Here is a 20,894-nt window from a genome sequence, read left to right on the forward strand (position 1 = left end):
TAATTCATATTTAAACCTAGACAAACATAAAATTTAAAAAAAGTTTTTAATGGCAATTTTAAAATTGCATGTCAATGTTGTGTACTTTTATTTAACGTTATATTTAAATGGTTAATTTAAGTTTAAAATGTAGGAAACAAAATACAAGTTTTTATGGCGACTTTTAAAATAGCATGTTCATTTTAACGTTTAATTTAGTATTTTTTATTTTTTATTTATTTATTTATTTATTTATTTTTTTTTATTTTTTTTTTTTTTACAAATTTTATGTTTAAAATGTACGTATACACAACAATAAAAAATAATTATAAATAAAAAACCTAAAATGTTTCTAAGCATGTTTTTTAATTTAATTTAATTTTATGTTATATTGTTTATTGTATTGTTTATTAAAAATGGTCACGTTTAATTCACATTTAAAACATAGGAAAACGAAAATAAAATGTTTTTTAATGCAACATTTAAGATAGTATGTTCATATTTTAATATAAGTTTAAAATGTAGGAAACAAAACACAAGTTTTTTTGGCAACTTTTAAAATTGCATGTTCATTTTTACATTTAATTTTGTATTTTTATTTATTTTTTATTTTAAAATGGTTAATTCGTGTTTAAAATGTAGATAAACACAACAATAAAAAATAATTATAAATAAAAAACCTTAAATGTTTTAAGCATTTTTTTTAATTTAATTTTATATTATATTGTTTATTAAAAATGGTCACGTTTAATTCACATTTAAAACATAGGTAAACAAAAATAAAATAAGTTTTTGTTGATGCAACATTTAAAATAGTATGTTCATGTTTTATATTTCATTTTCCATTTAATTTAACATTAACATTTTTTATTCATATTTAAATCTAGGCAAACATACAATTAAAGTTTTTAATGCAAATTTTTAAATTGCATGTCAATTTTGTGTATTTTTATTTAACGTTATATTTAAATGGTTAATTTAAGTTTAAAATGTAGGAAACAAAATACAAGTTTTTATGGCGACTTTTAAAATAGCATGTTCATTTTAACGTTTAATTTAGTATTTATTTATTTATTTATTTATTTATTTTTTTACAAATTTTGTTTAAACTGTACGTATACACAACAATAAAAAATAATTATAAATAAAAAACCTAAAATGTTTCTAAGCATGTTTTTTAATTTAATTTAATTTTATGTTATATTGTTTATTGTATTGTTTATTAAAAATGGTCACGTTTAATTCACATTTAAAACATAGGAAAACGAAAATAAAATGTTTTTTTAATGCAACATTTAAGATAGTATGTTCATATTTTAATTTAAGTTTAAAATGTAGGAAACAAAACACAAGTTTTTATGGCAACTTTTAAAATTGCATGTTCATTTTTACATTTAATTTTGTATTTTTATTTATTTTTTATTTTAAAATGGTTAATTCATGTTTAAAATGTAGATAAACACAACAATAAAAAATTATTATAAATAAAAAAACCTTCAATGTTTTAAGCATTTTTAAAATTAAATTTTATATTATATTGTTTATTAAAAATGGTCACGTTTAATTCACATTTAAAACATAGGTAAACAAAAATAAAATAAGTTTTTGTTGATGCAACATTTAAAATAGTATGTTCATATTTTCTATTTCATTTTCCATTTAATTTAACATTAACATTTTTATTCATATTTAAATCTAGGCAAACATACAATTAAAGTTTTTAATGCAAATTTTTAAATTGCATGTTAATTTTGTGTATTTTTATTTAACTTTCTATATAAATGGTTAATTTAAGTTTAAAATGTAGGAAACAAAACAAGTTTTTATGGCAACTTTTAAAACTGCATGTTCATTTTTACATTTAATTTAGTATTTTTATTTTTTATTTAATTATTTATTTTTATTTTTGTTTAATTTTAATTTTTTTTATGTTTAAAATGTACATATACACAACAATAAAAAAAAAAAAAAATTATAAATAAAAAACCTAAAATGTTTCTAAGCATGTTTTTTAATTTAATTTTATGTTATATTGTTTATTGTATTGTTTATTAAAAATGGTCACGTTTAATTCACATTTAAAACATAGGAAAACGAAAATAAAATGTTTTTTTAATGCAACATTTAATATAGTATGTTCATATTTTAATTTAAGTTTAAAATGTAGGAAACAAAATAAAAGATTTTAATGGCAACTTTTAAAATTGCATGTTCATTTTTACATTTAATTTTGTATTTTTATTTATTTTTTATTTTAAAATGGTTAATTCGTGTTTAAAATGTAGATAAACACAACAATAAAAAAATATTATAAATAAAAAAACCTTAAATGTTTTAAGCATTTTTTAAATTTAATTTTATATTATATTGTTTATTAAAAATGGTCACGTTTAATTCACATTTAAAACATAGGTAAACAAAAATAAAATAAGTTTTTGTTGATGCAACATTTAAAATAGTACGTTCATGTTTTCTATTTCATTTTCCATTTAATTTAACATTAACATTTTTTATTCATATTTAAATCTAGGCAAACATACAATTAAAGTTTTTAATGCAAATTTTAAAATTGCATGTTAATTTTGTGTATTTTTATTTAACTTTATATTTAAATGGTTAATTTAAGTTTAAAATGTAGGAAACAAAACACAAGTTTTTATGGCAACTTTTAAAATTGCATGTTCATTTTTACATTTAATTTTGTATTTTTATTTATTTTTAAATGGTTAATTCGTGTTTAAAATGTAGATAAACACAACAATAAAAAATAATTATAAATAAAAAACCTTAAATGTTTTAAGCATTTTTTAATTTAATTTTATATTATATTGTTTATTAAAAATGGTCACGTTTAATTCACATTTAAAACATAGGTAAACAAAAATAAAATAAGTTTTTGTTGATGCAACATTTAAAATAGTATGTTCATATTTTCTATTTCATTTTCCATTTAATTTAACATTAACATTTTTTATTCATATTTAAATCTAGGCAAACATACAATTAAAGTTTTTAATGCAAATTTTAAAATTGCATGTCAATTTTGTGTATTTTTATTTAACTTTATATTTAAATGGTTAATTTAAGTTTAAAATGTAGGAAACAAAACACAAGTTTTTATGGCAAATTTTAAAATTGCATGTTCATTTTTACATTTAATTTAGTATTTTTATTTATTTTTTATTTTAAAATGGTTAATTCATGTTTCAAATGTAGGTAAACACAACACAGTTTTCCATCACCATACGATATAGATCATGTGATTTCAGTCACTCACTTGCTATCCAGGAAGTCCATGATGGGCTGCAGGACGTTGTCTGCGTCCTGTGCTAAGTTTCCATTGCCGTTAGCAGGTACGTTTGCTCCTTTCACCTGACTCAGAATATCTCCCATCTGCCTCACGTTTTCTTCGATTTGTGGCTGGAAACTGCAGACACACGACAGAATTATCTTAATAATTTTCTCTTTCAAATAAATGCTGTTCTTTTGAACTTTCTAATCATCTGTGAATCCTGAAAAAGAAAATGTATCACAGTTTTCACACTGTTTTCAACTTCTATAATAATCAGAAATGTTTCTTGAGCAACAAAACAGCATATTAGAATGATTTCTGAAGGATCATGTGACACTGAAGACTGGAGAGATGATGCTGAAAATTTAGCTTTGTATCACAGAAATAAATTAGATTTTAACAGATATTCACATAGAAAACAGGTATTTTAAATTATAATAATATTTCACATTTTTACATATTTTTGATCAAATAAATGCCTTGGTGAAGCAGAAAAGACTTATACAAACCTCACAGCGAAAACCCTGCTGAGATCATCCATCACATTGTTCAGCTTGATTTGGAGATCCTTCAGAAAGTCACTGGCCTCCACGTTTAACTGCAAATAAATGAATAAAAAACATAACTATGAGTCTGATTCAATATTATTTTGAGTCTGACTTGCTTTTACTTCTTAAATCTGATGTTTTATTAGTTGAAACAGTAGTAAAAACTTTGTCTTGCTCACTTTGTCTTGTTTAAGAGACAATTAATATTCAGTAACATCAGTTATTTTAATATCAGCGAGATACTATTATAGTTTTTTAAAATTTTAATTTTGTTAAAGTGCTTTGTCATTTTTTTTTTTAAAGTTGTCTATATAGTTTTTATTTTTTATTTCAGTTTTAGTTTTAGTAATTTTAGTACTTTTATACACTGCAAAACATGCTTTTCTTAGAGTTTTTAAATTAGTTTTTGGTTAATTTCAGTGTACATTTATTTTATTTAAAGTAACAAAAATGTCTTAAATCAAGTTTAAATCAAGTTTTAAGTCTTTTTTATACACTGCAAAAAAGGCTTATCTTGCTTAGATTTTTTGTCTTGTTTCAAGCGAAAATATCTAAACAATTTTAAATGAAGAAAGATTTTCTAGATGAGTAAAATTATTATTTTATATAAAATATTAAGTCAAAATTAAGTGCTTTTTAGCTTGAAACAAGCAAGATAAGTTGCCAATGGGGTTAGAAAAATAATCTTTTTTCACACATACAATTTTTTATTGAAAGATTTTTATTGTTGTTTTTTCAAGCAAAAACGCACTTAATTTTGACTTGATTGAAAACAAGACAATTTTTACTAGTCTAGAAAATCTGAAAACAAGACAATAAATAATCTTAGAAAGGCATTTTTTCAGAGTAGTTTCATGTTTTATTTATTTTTTTGTTCCTTATTGTTTAATTTCAGTTAAATTTATTTTAAGTAACAAAAAAGTTTTTATGTTTGAAGTTTTAGTTTTTGTTAACTATAACCCTGTCTGACACTATCTGATGAGAACAACACTTGAACTGAATTGATACTTTATGCTTTTATAGACAAGTTAAATTTGCTACATTCATTCATTTTGCAGTATTGAACTGAATACAGCTGAAACTGCTTTGCTTTAAATTGAATTTTAAAACATTAACAGTTATTTATAGTCAATTAATGTGAAACTGCATTTGAACAATCTGTATTGTATAGAAATACACAATAGACTTGACTGATGACATCATGCCACTCGTTCCAGCCAATGGCATCTGTTTAACACTTAAGGCTCCGCCCCCACTGTGAAATCCTTCAAATCGTTTTAGTATGTGCTGAGAATGCTGCTACTTTATTGAATATTCTCTGAAAAATGTGAATCTGGCAAATGTGTCTGGAGTGAATCACAGACTATTAAAGCTGACCAACATTTATAATGCATTTGAATTATGCATTAGCTCATGAATATTCATGCGTGCGACTCATAAATGATGCATGACGTCAATGCAAATGCTGTGAGAAAGCAAGAATAATGAGCTGTCTGGTAAACGTGTTTGATACGAGCAGAGCAATTGCGACTGATGTGAGCAGAGTTAAACAGGAAGTGGAACAGAAATGAGTCAGAGATGGTGCGTGGGATGTTTTACTGCTGGATGACTCAGAAGAGAAGCAGGCAATGGATGATGAATGGATGGATGGATAATGGAATATAGATGGTAAATGAGAGAGATTTATAAATGAAAACAGTAAAAAGAGATCCGGTTGTTTAATAAATGAATGAAAACGATATAAAGATGATGGAAATCGCCAGCAGAAATAGCTGGGTTATAGATTTGAATCTTGTTATATGCATTATTTTTCTATTTAGTTTATTTATTAAGAGACAAATGCAACATGTAAAACCTCAACGCACAAAAGGCAAAATATGTTTTATGTTATATGATTTATTTGTAAAATATTTATATTTATACATAACATTAATTATATGGGTCAAAGACATTAAGATGTCCACATCAAACGAAATTTACAAAAGTGATTTTATGTCCATAGAAAGCACATTAAATTTAAGTAAAGTGTCTACTTTTAGGTTTCATTAAGTTTTTGCAGAATAAAATGTAAAATTTGGTTGAAATAATGTTACATTGTCATTCAGTGTAACAATATTTATGCATACAATTCAAACAACATGCTTATTCTGAATTGTACATATTAAAATATATAAAAGAATAAAGGAGTGTAAATTACATTTTACTGTGTTTTAAATGAGTAAAAAAAATACTGACAAATGGGCAAAGTTTAAAAATGTAGAATTACAACTAATTAGTATTTGGGGACACACTTGACTTAATGTTTTTTTTTTTTTTTTTACTTTTTAGTCAAATATTAAGTATTAAAAAATACAATATATATATATTTTTTATTTTCAAATACAAATGATTCTCAGTTTGTTTTTAAGAAAAACTGAAGTTAAGATTTTTTTTTTCCCCATGGAAAAAACAAAATGTTTTTCTTAAAAACAAACTGAGAATCATTCCTTGGCATTCCTTGATTAAAAATAAAATAAAATAAAATAAAAGTTTTTTTTTAAATAATTAATATTAGACTAAAAAAAAAAAGAATAAAGTCAAGTGTTTCTAAACTTTTGACTGGTAGTGTATATACTTTTTTTTAAAAATTGCATTAAATTGCATTAAAGTAACAGTAAAGACATCTGTAATGTTACAAAAGTCTTATCAACATTAGACATATTGCATTATAATTTAAAAAAAACTTTGTATATTATATGTGACACTAGACCACAAAACCAGTCTTAAGTCGCTGGGGTATATTTGTAGCAATAGCCAAAAATACATTGTATGGGTCAAAATTATTGATTTTTCTTTTATGCCAAAACTCATTAGGATATTGAGTAAAGATCATGTTCCATGAAGATTTTTTGCAAAATTCCTACTATAAATATATCAAAATGTAATTTTTGATTAGTAATATGCATTGTTAAGAACTTAATTTGGACAACTTTAAAGGTGATTTTCTCAGTATTTTGATTTTTTTGCACCCTCAGATTCCAGATTTTCCAATAGATGTATCTCGGCCAAATATTGTCCTATCCTAACAAACCATACACCAATAGAAAGCTTATTTATTGAGTATATATATGAAAGTTCAGTTTTGTAAAATTTAACCTTATGACTGGTTTTGTGGTCCAGGGTCACATATTATATCCCAAAGGTTTGGGCTCAGTAAGTTTTTTTTTTTTAAAGAAATTATTTCTTTTATTCAGAAAGGTCACATTAAATTGATCAAAAATGCCAGTAAAGACATTCACATTGTTACAAAATATTTATATTTCAAATAAATGCTGTTCTTTGAACTTTTTATCTATTAAGGAATCCTGAAAAAAATGAAATACATCAGCGTTTCCACAAATATATAAAGTGTTTTCAACACAATAATCATAAAAGTTTTTTTTTTGAGCAGCAAATCAGCATATTAGAATGATTTCTGAAGCATCAAGTGACACTGAAGACTAAAATATTGATGTTAAAAATTCAGCTTTGACCACAGGAATAAATTACATTTTATAATGCATTCATAAAAAAACAATTATTTTAAATTATAATAATATTTTACAATTTTTCCTGTATTTTTGATCAAATAAACACGGCCTTGGTGAGCAGAAGAGACATCTTTGTCAAAAATTGTGATTTAAAAGCTGCAGTGTTCAGTTAATAACTTTACAGACCTCTTTTATGCTACTTTTAGGCAAACTGTTGCCTTAAAAATCCATGTTTTAAAGAGTTAAAGCATGCATTTACTCACATCTTTGCCTCCCATGGCCTCAAACATCTTTTCCAGCTGGACTCGCAGCTGCTGGATATTATTAATAATGATGCAAGGCTGAAAATAACAGAACAGAGAAGGTTAAATGACATTAACACACACTATTAAAAGTAATCCCTGCAGCGATAGAAAGTGAGGAATAGTGCTAAATGTGACAGCTTCATTAAGTGCTATGAGCCAAATGAGGCTCGCTAGACCACTGTGTGCGTGTTTCCTTCCTCTGGGAGCAATTCAAGCCAGTCAGCTAATTACTGTACCTCCATCTAATAACTCACACACAGACTTTAATATGGGTACCTTTAATGCAATATTATAACTGTAAATGCATTCATGTGACGCACCACTTTCTCCTTCTTGCAGTGAGTGGGAAAATCCTTGGCGATGATATCGGCATAAGACAGAAGAACATTTCCAATGGTCTGAAAGACAGAAAAACAGTCATGATTTGAGGAATTTGTCACATTTAGAGATTTAATACTTTATGTGCAATAATAACAGTGCTGCTTGACTTCACCTTAGCAAACCTCTTCATGTAATTCCCAACAATCTGAGGATCAGGACACTCTAACTTCCTGATGATCTCGAAGCTCTGGTTTAGCTGGGAGAAGACATCCACCACCGAACAGGAGAAGAGCGCATGCTCTGATGTCTGCTGGAACTGTAAGAGGAAAAATGGGAGAAACGATCAGGACAGAAGAGCAAACTGGGCTTTGTGAGTTGATAAAAAGCTATTTTAGCATTCAAAAATTCCAAATAAACAATGTGACCCTGGACCACAAAACCAGTCTTGAGAAGCAAAAGCCAAAAGTACTTTGTATGGGTCAAAATTATGCCAAAAATCATTAGGATATTAAGTAAAGATCATGTTCCATGAAAATATTTTGTACATTTCCTACTGTAAATATATCAAAATGTAATTTTCGATTCATGATATGCATTGCTAAAAACGTTATTTGGAAGCCATTAAAGGCGGTTTTCTCAATATTTCGATTTTTGTTTGCACCCTTAGATTCCAGATTATCAAATAGTTGTATCTCGACCAAATATGGTCATATCCTAACAAACCATACATCAATGGAAAGCTTAGTTATTTAATTTTCAAAAAAATTAATTTAAGGAAGAATTCAAATAAAATGTTTTAGACCAAAAAGGTTTGGCTGACAAAAAGTAGGTTTTGGTTTAAAAATGATAAACATGTATCTAAACAACACTAGACATATTGCATAAAGTTAAAAAGGATCAGATGAAGTCCTGTCATTACAAGTAAATACCGTTTTTAATAATATTATATAATATATTTTTGGTTGTTCAAAAGTTTGGGGTCAGTAAGATTAAAAAAAAAATGATATTAATATTTAATATTTATTTTATTCAGCAAGTACACAATAATCAAAAGTAACAGTAAAAATATTTAAAATATTACAGAAGATTTCTATTTCAAATAAATGCTCTTCTTTTGAACTTTCTATTCAACCGTGACTCTTGAAAAGTAAAATGCATCACAGTTTCCACAATAATATTGGGCAGCAGAACTGTTTTCAACATTGATAATAATCAGAAATGCTTAATTTAAAGCAGGCTTTCCTAGGGTTTGTGAAGTGATGAGAAGCTATTTAGTCATACAATTTCCAAATAAATAATAAAAAAATATCCTGAAATTAAACAGAATTATTGAAATTGTTAGATTATTTAAATATTAATTTAAAATCTTCAAGTAAATTTTTTAGATCAAAAGAGTTTGGCTGCCAAAAAAAAAAAAAATTATATATATAAGACATTTAAAATGTTACAAAAGATTTCTATTTGAAATAAATGCTCACCATTTGAACTTTATATTCATATTGGGCAGCACAATTGTTTTCAACATTGATAATAATCAGAAATGTTTCTTAAGCATCAAATCAGTATATATAATGATTTCTGGAGGATCATGTGACACTGAAGACTGGAGTAATGATGCTGAAAATGCAGCTTCGATCATATAAATAAATTACATTTTATATTATATTCACATGGAAAACACTTATTTTGAATTGTAATAATATTTCACAATTTTACCATATTTTTTAATTAAATAAATGCAGCCTTTGTGAGCAGAAGAGATTTTTTTTCAAAAACGCATGCAATTTTGTAGTGCATGTCAATGCACATCCCATCTCTAATTGGAATTTTAGACATCAATAGCTATGTTTTTTAATGCAGTATGCATCAGACAGGTCTTATATGTTTGTTTGTGTGTGTGTGTTTGTGAGTGTTTTATAGTAATTCTCTAAAGACTCCAGACTGATGGAGGTGTTAAAACTCATCCAAACATCTCACTGCTAAAAATAAAACAATATACTCCTGCTATTTACCCCATCCTTTGCGTCCCTGACCAGAGCACCGTGCAGGAAATCTCTGGAAACTTCTTCATTCTCATCCAGCCACAGGATCACGAAGGGCTCAAACCATCTATCAAGACAAAAATGAAACAGTTCAGACAATACATGAAGTTTCTCCATTTTTTGTATGCATGCAATTAATACTTATTGTTAGGAGATCAAGTCACTAATTCTAAATTATTAGTCTAAATAGTGATGTTTGACTAGAAACAGCTCTTACGCAGGATACTCCGGCACACAGTCCTGGAAATACGGCAGCTCCTTGCAGTATTCGTTGTAGAGCCACTTCACCTTGAAGTGCAGGTTCATGTAATCTGCACTCTTGCACAGCCTGTTTTTCTCATGTTCTGACAGACAGGAAGTACATCACAGATATCAGGAAATTGAGCACAAATGTGACTGTTTTCACACTTGTTTTGATTGCTTGATCAGAAGTAGAGTTTGATTCCAGCCCTTTTAACACTCGCTTTATTTATTTATTTAATTATTTTTTTAGAAAAATGCAATTAAACATCACAAGATAAAGTCATACAGACCCTAAATGAACTAAAATTAGAAAAGAAAAAATAAGTAAAAATAAAAGTAAATGATACAAATAAATAATAAAAACAGATGAATACAATTAAATAATAGAAAAATTGAGTTAATTATATCAAGACAAATATTTACACAAACCTCAAACTGCAACAAAACGAAAACATAACCTTAGAAAACAGTAAAGAAAGTAAATAAATAATAAAAATGAAATAAAAATAATTTAACAGATAATTGCAATTAAATTAAACAAAATTACACTTAACATATCAAGACAAAAATTCGAATAAACCTAAAAATGCAACAGAACTGAAACATAACATTAGAAATCAGTAAAGAAAGTAAATAAATAATATATTAAATAAAACTTAACAATAGAAGAATACACTCAAACATCTAAAGCCAGAGAAGAATCACATTAGAAAAAGTGAAGAGAGAGGAGTAAAAAAAAAATTATAATATATATTTTAATATTATATATTAATGTTTTATAAAAAATAAATAAATAATAATACACTTAAATTTTCAAAACACTCACAAAAACCCCAAACTGCAACTAAACTAATCTAAATAAATAATATATTAAATAAAAATAAATAATAGGCAAAAAAAAAATAAACATCTCAAAACAGAGAAAATAACATTAGAGAAGTGAAGAGGGAGAAAAAAGTTAACAAAATCATATTTATTTAAATCATATATAAAAATGAAATTTTTTTTAAGACAATCATGTTTTTTATTGTACATTTCAATTAATCTCAATCAAACTGTTTTGAACATTTAAAAAAAAAAAAATATATATATATATATATATATATATATATATATATATATATATGTTTTTGCAAAAAAAAAACTCTTTAAATGATAAATGCATAAAAAATATATAATAATAGAAACATACCTTTAAAAATAATAAGACAAAGATTCAAACAAACCATAAATTTCAACAGATAATAAATAAATGCAATAATATAATTTGGTTTAAGACATAAAAGGGTTTAAATCATTGTTTTTTTTTTGTTTTTTTTTTGTTTTTTTTTCAAAAAAAAAAATATTAAAACGTTTTCTATTTAATTTCATTGCATTTTTGTTTTGTTTTTCAGAGCAAAAAATAAATATAATCAATTTCCCTTAATTTACAGAAGACACCCACTAAAATGTCATTCATTGCAACAAGGCATGTTTGCAACAAAAATCAATATATGACATATTAAAAGATGAATTAATTTCACCCCGAACTAATTAAAATGTGCTACTATCCTAGGTTTTGCCCATTTGTCAATAAGATTTTTTTACTCATTTAAAATACAACAAAATTGAATCTGCTCCCTTATTCTTTTATATATTTGAATATGCACAAGTCAGAATAAGCATGTTGTTTGAACTTTTACATAAATATTGTGTTACACTGAATGACAATTTTGATTGACATTTTATTCCCCAAAAACTTATTTCAAACCTTAAAAGCAGTCACTTTACTTACATTTAATGTGTTTCTATGGACATAAAATCACTTTTGTAAATTTCTATTTGTACATCTTTGAGCCATGTACATACATACACATATAAAAGTATATTTGTCAGAGCTCTAGTGTTTCGTCCGTGTTTACCTTCCATCGCGTATCTCATATCCTGAGCAAACATGTTCCACATCACCTCCGCACTGATCTTTCCCACATTCAGCTCCTGAGGAAACCTACACAAGAAAGACAGGCAGGGCTTCCTTCATATCAGTTATATAACATGCTATTGTAATTTTATATTACTCTAACCACTGGGTTTTAGATTTGCATTAGATTTTGTTTATTATTTTTGTAAATAATATTCTAGAGTACTGTAATGGTAAACTTCACTATCTCAGGTCTGAACACAAACTCACTGGTTCAGACAGGGTGTGTAGGAGTTCTTGTCCTCCTCTATGATGGAAACGATAAGGGTGATGAGTTTGGACCAGAAGTCCAGGTTCTTAATACTCGGCCCCTGTTCTTCAGGAGGAACTGTCTTTGACTGGATAAAAACACAGATGAGAGCAATTTTAAATTATCCATCATTTTTGCTCACAAAGGTAAGAGTAATACATCATTCGTAACTGTAGGGTGTACTTTTATTGGTGTGCACTCAATAAAACATTACAAACAGTGCTTTTATAAAATAAAGAAAACAAACATGATGTGCTTTCTGCCGTCTGGTTCTTGAACAGGAGCGCTTCACAAAAAAGGAACCAAAACTCAGTGAATACTTGCCTCACAGACATGATACATATATCTATAGAAAGCTTTAAATTATTACTTAACGAAATAAAACAAATCAAAAAGAAAAACTCTTTTATTATGTATTCTGTAATGATGCATTTCTCTCTAAAGTGACCTTGTCTGACAGCTTATCAGAATTATTAATAAAGAGCCCATGTTGCTTCCCCCTTTTCCCAACAACTGTTTCAGCTATTAAAATAGTTTTGTATGTAATGGCAAAGTGATTATATTTAGTTTAGTTTTTTATTAAGTTAATTTAGAAAACGTTTGGAGCATTTTTTGTTCGTTAAATATAATTTGTTTGTTTTTTTAATGAACACGGTACTCTGTCTCTGAATGACTAAACAGCACCAAATCAGCATGAAGAGACAAACACAAACTCATTCAGTCAAGTGACACTCTTTAGTTAAACCAAAGCTTTAAAACATTCTGAAGTTTAAAAGTAATGAACTGTAAATTTTTTCAACAGAACATTCAAAAGATTAAAAGTTTAAATATTTAAGTTTCCAAAAAAACATTAAAAAGTTTAAACGTTTTTTTTTTTTTTTTATGAACAGCGCCCAGCGAAGACTGATCATAGTTTGTTTGATCAATTTGCCTTCTCAAATTATCACGACTTGCCTAAAATAAAATCTATAGATATAAAACAGTTCAAGTATAAAACAATGTTAGATCAAACGTTAAACTTAGATAAATGTGCGCTATTAGGCGCATATCCAATAGTTTGTGCAGAGAGCAGAAACTAAAGCCGTTTTGCAGGACATGGAAGCGCCAGCGCAATCACATGCTTTTTTTTTTCAGCTGAAGCAATTTGAAATTTTCCGTCATTTTTTTCCACCTCACAAAGGTAAGACTTATACGTCATTTGGAACTGTAGGGTGTACTTTTATTTGTGTGCACTCAACAAAACGTTATAAACTGTGCTTTTATAAAATAAAGAAAACAAACATGTGCTTTCTGCCGTCTCGTTCTTAAACAGGAGCGCTTCACAAAATTTAACCAAAACTCAGCGAACACATGCCTCACAGACATGATAAATATATCTGTAGAAAACTTTTAATTATTACTTAACGAAATAAAACAAATCGAAAACAAAAACTTTTTTATTATGTAATCCATAAAGATGCATTTCTCTCTAAAGGAGAATCATAACTCAACATAAGACACCTAACGCCTGTTTCACACATACTCCGTCTGCAGTGCGTATGCAGTTCGTTCCTGATCCGCGGATGTTTTCCAGAAACACACCATTTATCCGTTATTTTGATTTCAAATGCTTCAGCATTGTGATCCTCTTTTATCACAGTACAGTAATACAATCGTTCATAGACATATACACGTTTAAACTCAATAAATTAAATGTATTATTCAGTGCACTTGACTTCTAGATTTATATATTAGGTTGCTAAAGCAAGTTGCAACGCATTTAAAAATAATTGGTATAGATCCTTTTCTTATTAAAATTGGGCTATCACAAATGTGACCCTGGACCACAAAACCAGTCTTAAGTCGCTGGGGTATATTTGTAGCAATAGCCAAAAATACATTGCATGGGTCAAAATTTTTGATTTTTCTTTTATGCCAAAAATCATTAAGAAATTAAGTAAAGTTCATGTTCCATGAAGATTTTTTGTAAAATTCCTACTGTAAACATATCAAAATGTAATTTTTGATATGTAATATGCATTGTTAAGAACCTAATTTGGAAAACTTTAAAGGTGATTTTCTCAGTCTTTTTGATTTTTTTGCATCCTCAGATTTCTGATTTCAAATAGATGTATCTCAGCCAAATATTGTCCTATTCTAACAAACCATACATCAATAGAAAACTTATTCATAGAGCGTTCATATGATGTATAAATCTCAGTTTTGTAAAATTTAACCTTATGACTGGTTTTGTGGTCCAGGGTCACAAATATGTTCAAATAAAACTTATCACAGACAGAAACAGTCGGCTCTCGTGCCTTTCGCATTAACTCGTTATTAAAAACAATTCCTTAAAGAACTTTTCTACCTGGACAAGTGCATTACATTGCCTTGTTTATTTAAAAGTGCACTTTTCCTAGTTTTAAACTTAGCCAAAAAGCCACGTGTTGACTGTAAAACACAGTAGACATCATTTATATGCATTTATGGTGTAATCACCACATTTCCGTGTCAATACGTGTTCATTTTTACAGCTAACAATGCGCTGTCACTTTAATTCAGGGCTGCAGCACAGCAAAAATAGACTGCTGCAAACGCACCGCTTCTGGGACGCTGTCCGGCAAACGCGTGCAGTGTGAGCGCTCTAATCCGTTAACATGGGTGCAGAAAAAAATACGCAACGCATACACACTGCAGACGGAGTATGTGTGAAACAGGTGTAAGAGAGAAAAACAAGTAAAAAAAATGGGTAAAAAAAATGAAAAACAAGTCAAACAGTAAACATATCTTGATTTAAGTATGTTTACATATTTCTCTCCATCATTTTTCAGAAACATAATGTAGTTTCTCAAGCAGCAGTCATGCAGAAAGACTGGAGAAAGACGCTCATTTACACAAATTGGCAATTAAAAAAATAATGCAGATAGCATGCAAGAACGCTTCCTGTGCGTATGGGCCATTATCATTTTAGATCTACACACGCGCACAGGGAGCATCAGTCAGCGCTGCGGTTATGAGGTGTCAAAAACTCCAGACGTGTCTTCCATCTTACTAATAAAGTTCTGCAATGAAAGTGCACAGAGAGCGAGAGCGAGAGGGATAAACACACTTCACACTGCGCTTCTTCTCCATTCATAACTGCCACAGCACCTCCACCATAATCAATATTTCATTTTCCATGAGAAGAATTTCAGAGCTCACGGCACTCTGCCTCTGAATGACTAAACAGCAACAAATCAGCATGAAGAGACACAAACTCATTTTGTCCAGTATGACACTATCGGTTAAACCAAAGCTTCAGAATATTACAAAGTTTAAAAGTTAAAAAAAATGCAAAAGTTTCCAACAGAACTTTCAAAAATGTAAGTTCAAATATTTAAGTTTCCAAAAAAACATTTGAAAGTTTAAAAGTTTAAAAATGTTAAAGTTTCCAACAGAACATTCAAAAAATGTTAAAGTTCAAAAATTGTAAATATTCCAACAGATTATTCAAGTTAAAGTTAACATATTTAAGTTTCCAAAAAAATTCTTAAGTTTTAGTTAAAACAGTTTCAAACAAAACATTCAAATCTTTAAAAGTTCAAAACATTTAAAAGTTTCTAAGTTTTTAAGAAAACATTCAAAGGTTCAAAAATTTTTTCCAACAGAACATTCAAAGGATTTAAAGTTTAAAAATGTAGTTGTTTCCAACAGAACATTCCAAAGTTTAAAAGTTCAAAAATGTAAAACCTTCCAACAGAAAACCCAAAGGTTTAAAAGCTCAAAAATGTAAAAGTTAAAAAGTTAAAATGTTAAAAAATTGAAAAGTTTCCAAAAGAACATTCCACAGTTCAAAAGTTCAAAAATGTAAATGTTTTCAACAGAGCATTCAAAAGTTTAAAAGTTCAAAAACATTTAAATGCTTCCAAAATAATTCAAAATTTCAAAAATGTTATCGTTTCCAATGGAACATTCAAATGTTTGAAAGTTCCAAAATTTAAATGATTCCAACAGAACATTCAAAGGTTTAAAAGTTCAAAACATTTACGTTTTCAACAGAACATTAAAAAAAGTGAGAAGAGACTAACATTAACTAAAATTAAAAATGAAAACAATTACTAAAATTATACTTTTTTTAAATAAAATTTAAAAAATGTATTACTTAAAATACAGCTGTGATTTCTCCTTCAGTTTTCAGTGGCATTTAAAACAGACAAAGACACACACATGTACTCACTGGGTCATTCTGGTATTCGCGGCTGTAGAGCTCATGGCAGTTATTAAAGATGTACTCATACGTTGAGTTGAGACACGCTTTCACACAATCTTTAACAACCTGACTGGCTCTCGGTGGACTCTGCAGCTCCTGGACCTGAAAACACACACAACAGTGATTGCTCTAAGGTTTGTTTTGATCTGTCTTGAGAGGTAAATGTTATTTTTTATTATTTATTAATACTACTTTAAGTTAATATTTAGTTATATTAAAGGCCTATACAAGTTGCTGAAAATGATATAATGCAAAAATAAGACAACTACTAAAAACATATGTCATTAAATCATTTAAGATCTGTCAAACCATCTGGAACAAACCTTCATCCTGAAGAAAGTGATGCTAGTCAGAAGATCTACAGTGGACTTCAGATCCTGCAGCCTCTCAGGACTGCTGGCTGGAAAATTATTCTGAAATACACACACACACACTCTTCAGTAACTATAGAGGTCATTTGTATAAGTCTGTTTTTATAAAAGCTTAAATATTTCAGTAAAAAAAAAACATTCAAAAGTTTAAGTTCAAAACACTTAAAAGTTTCCAACAGAACATTCAAATCTTTAAAAGTTTAAACATAAGTAAAAAAAAACATTCACAAGTTTAAAAGTTTAAAACACTTAAAAGGTTCTAACAGAACATTCAAAACATTTAAAAGTTCAAAACACTTAAAAGATTCCAACAGAACATTCAAAAGTTTAAAAGCTAAAAAAATCAAATGTTTTTAACAGAACATTTAAAAGTTTAAAGGTTTGAAAATTCTATTGTTTACAAAAGAACATTCCAAATTTTAAAAGTTCAAAACATTTGAAATTTTCCAGCAGAACAGAACAGGGATTATATAAGTGTGAAGTAATATATTATGTAAGGAGAACATGTGAACATACTCTGTACATAGAGAGGTCTATCCTCAGTGAGTTGTGCAGTTGATCCAACAGCTTTACAAACCGCTCTTTCTGCAAGAAAAAAATGCTCAATAAACATTTCTGATTATTATCAATGTTGATAACAGTTGTGTTACTTCTTATTCTTGTGAAAACTGTGATACATTTTATGTTTTATGATTCACAAATGAATAAAAAGTTCAAAAGGACAGCATTTATTTGAAACAGAAATCTTTTGAAACATTATGAATGTATTTACTGTTAGCTTTTGATAAAAATTTTCATTCTTGACGAATAAAAGATAAAGGAGATCAATTACTGTTTTGCAGGTAATTTGTTTGGTTGAAATCTGAACTGACCCCAAAGTTGGAGGCAGCGAAGCGGTCGGAGGCAGAGACGTTGTTGGTGGATTGTGTGGTGTGGGCATAATAAGCGTTGATGTTGGCCAGCAGCGTGCTCATGACCGCAGGAACACCAGGACACATGTACTTCGACGACAGACACGCAAAATGCCTGAACACAGACACAGAGAACAAGGTTACAATTTTCAGCCAAAATCATTTCAGCAAAATAATACATTTTAAATCAAAATCTTTTCTGCAATACAAGTAATTTTTAGCCAAAATCTTTTCTGCAATACAAGTTATTTTCTTTTTATTATTTTTTTTTAAAGATTTATTTTTGGCATTTTCACCTTTATTGATAGGACAGATCAGTAATGACAGGAAGCGAAGTGGGAGAGAGAGATAGGGGGCGGAATCGGGAAAGGTCCTCGAGTCGGGATTCGAACACGGGACGCCCGGAATGCAACGGCGCTGTATGTCGGCGCGCTGCCCACAAGGCTATCAGCGCTGACTACAATACAAGTCATTTTCAACCAAAATCTTTTCCACAATACAAGTAACTTTTTGACAAAACCTTTTCTGCAATACAAGTAACTTTTTGCCAAAACCTTTTCTGCAATACAAGTAACTTTTAGCCAAAACCTTTTCTGCAATACAAGTAACTTTTAGCCAAAACCTTTTTCGCAATACAAGTAACTTTCAGCAAAAATCTTTTCCACAATACAAGTAACTTTTAGCCAAAACCTTTTCCGCAATATAAGTAACTTTCAGCAAAAATCTTTTCCACAATACAAGTAACTATTAGCCAAAACCTTTTCTGCAATACAAGTAACTTTTAGCCAAAACCTTTTCTGCAATACAAGTAACTTTCAGCCAAAACCTTTTCCGCAATACAAGTAACTTTCAGGAAAAATCTTTTCTGCAATACAAGTAACTATTAGCCAAAATCTTTTCCACAATACAAGTAACTTTTAGCCAAAACCTTTTCCGCAATATAAGTAACTTTCAGCAAAAATCTTTTCTGCAATACAAGTAACTTTCAGCAAAAATCTTTTCCACAATACAAGTAACTTTTAGCCAAAACCTTTTCCGCAATACAAGTAACTTTCAGCAAAAATCTTTTCCACAATACAAGTAACTATTAGCCAAAACCTTTTCTGCAATACAAGTAACTTTTAGCCAAAACCTTTTCTGCAATACAAGTAACTTTCAGCCAAAACCTTTTCCGCAATATAAGTAACTTTCAGCAAAAATCTTTTCCACAATACAAGTAACTATTAGCCAAAACCTTTTCTGCAATACAAGTAACTTTTAGCCAAAACCTTTTCTGCAATACAAGTAACTTTCAGCCAAAACCTTTTCCGCAATATAAGTAACTTTCAGCAAAAATCTTTTCCACAATACAAGTAACTATTAGCCAAAACCTTTTCTGCAATACAAGTAACTTTCAGCCAAAATCTTTTCTGCAATACAAGTAACTTTTAGCCAAAATCTTTTCTGCAATACAAGTAACTTTCAGCCAAAATCTTTTCCACAATACAAGTAACTATTAGCCAAAAACTTTTCTGCAATACAAGTAACTTTTAGCCAAAATCTTTTCCACAATACAAGTAACTATTAGCCAAAACCTTTTCTGCAATACAAGTAACTATTAGCCAAAACCTTTTCTGCAATACAAGTAACTTTCAGCCAAAACCTTTTCCGCAATATAAGTAACTTTCAGCAAAAATCTTTTCCACAATACAAGTAACTATTAGCCAAAACCTTTTCTGCAATACAAGTAACTTTTAGCCAAAACCTTTTCTGCAATACAAGTAACTTTCAGCCAAAACCTTTTCCGCAATATAAGTAACTTTCAGCAAAAATCTTTTCCACAATACAAGTAACTATTAGCCAAAACCTTTTCTGCAATACAAGTAACTTTCAGCCAAAATCTTTTCTGCAATACAAGTAACTTTTAGCCAAAATCTTTTCTGCAATACAAGTAACTTTCAGCCAAAATCTTTTCCACAATACAAGTAACTATTAGCCAAAAACTTTTCTGCAATACAAGTAACTTTTAGCCAAAATCTTTTCTGCAATACAAGTAACTTTCAGCCAAAATCTTTTCCGCAATACAAGTAACTTTCAGGAAAAATCTTTTCTGCAATACAAGTAACTTTCAGCCAAAATCTTTTCCGCAATAAAAGTAACTTTTAGAAAAAATCTTTTCTGCAATACAAAGTCATTTTCTTTTTTTTTCTTTTAAGATTTATTTTTGGCATTTTCACCTTTATTGATAGGACAGACCAGTAATGACAGGAAACGAAGTGGGAAGTAGCGGGATCGGGAAAGGTCCTCGAGTCGGGATTCGAACACGGGATGCCCGGAACGCAATGGCGCTGTATGTCGGCACACTGCCCACAAGGCTATCCGCGCTGACTACAATACAAGTTAATTTTCAACCAAAATCTTTTTCACAATACAAGTAACTTTTAGCCAAAACCTTTTCTGCAATACAAGTAACTTTTAGCCAAAACCTTTTCTGCAATACAAGTAACTTTCAGCCAAAACTTTTTCTGCAATACAAGTAACTTTCAGCCAAAATCTTTTCTGCAATACAAGTAACTTTCAGCCAAAATCTTTTCTGCAATACAAGTAACTTTCAGCCAAAATCTTTTCTGCAATACAAGTAACTTTCAGCCAAAATCTTTTCTGCAATACAAGTAACTTTCAGCCAAAATCTTTTCTGCAATATAAGTAACTTTTAGCCAAAACTTTTTCTGCAATACAAGTCATTTTCAAATAAAACCTTTTGTGCAATACAAGTAACTTTTAGCCAAAACCTTTTCTGCAATACAAGTAACTTTCAGCCAAAACTTTTTCTGCAATACAAGTAACTTTCAGCCAAAATCTTTTCTGCAATACAAGTAACTTTCAGCCAAAATCTTTTCTGCAATACAAGTAACTTTCAGCCAAAATCTTTTCCGCAATACAAGTAACTTTCAGC

The 20,894-nt window shown here is 28.6% G+C and overlaps 1 protein-coding gene across 1 annotated transcript in view; it reads right to left on the reverse strand.

Annotated features, from left to right (window-relative positions):
* Positions 1 to 20,894, reverse strand: part of LOC141343800 (protein unc-13 homolog A) — a 155,619-nt gene that overhangs the window by 64,880 nt on the left and 69,845 nt on the right. Inside the window, exons 24-36 of the mRNA XM_073848445.1 lie at positions 17,921 to 18,074; positions 17,565 to 17,633; positions 17,001 to 17,090; positions 16,645 to 16,779; positions 12,410 to 12,537; positions 12,141 to 12,226; positions 10,214 to 10,340; positions 9,967 to 10,063; positions 8,127 to 8,270; positions 7,954 to 8,031; positions 7,592 to 7,669; positions 3,781 to 3,869; positions 3,257 to 3,406 (exon numbers count right to left, since the gene is read on the reverse strand). Of these exons, the coding sequence (XP_073704546.1) occupies positions 3,257 to 3,406; positions 3,781 to 3,869; positions 7,592 to 7,669; positions 7,954 to 8,031; positions 8,127 to 8,270; positions 9,967 to 10,063; positions 10,214 to 10,340; positions 12,141 to 12,226; positions 12,410 to 12,537; positions 16,645 to 16,779; positions 17,001 to 17,090; positions 17,565 to 17,633; positions 17,921 to 18,074 (1,425 nt within the window). The remainder of the gene's footprint in view (positions 1 to 3,256; positions 3,407 to 3,780; positions 3,870 to 7,591; positions 7,670 to 7,953; positions 8,032 to 8,126; positions 8,271 to 9,966; positions 10,064 to 10,213; positions 10,341 to 12,140; positions 12,227 to 12,409; positions 12,538 to 16,644; positions 16,780 to 17,000; positions 17,091 to 17,564; positions 17,634 to 17,920; positions 18,075 to 20,894) is intronic.

The sequence above is a fragment of the Garra rufa genome, chromosome 10 (genome assembly GCF_049309525.1).
Source record: "Garra rufa chromosome 10, GarRuf1.0, whole genome shotgun sequence".
Classification (NCBI taxonomy): Eukaryota; Metazoa; Chordata; class Actinopteri; order Cypriniformes; family Cyprinidae; genus Garra; species Garra rufa.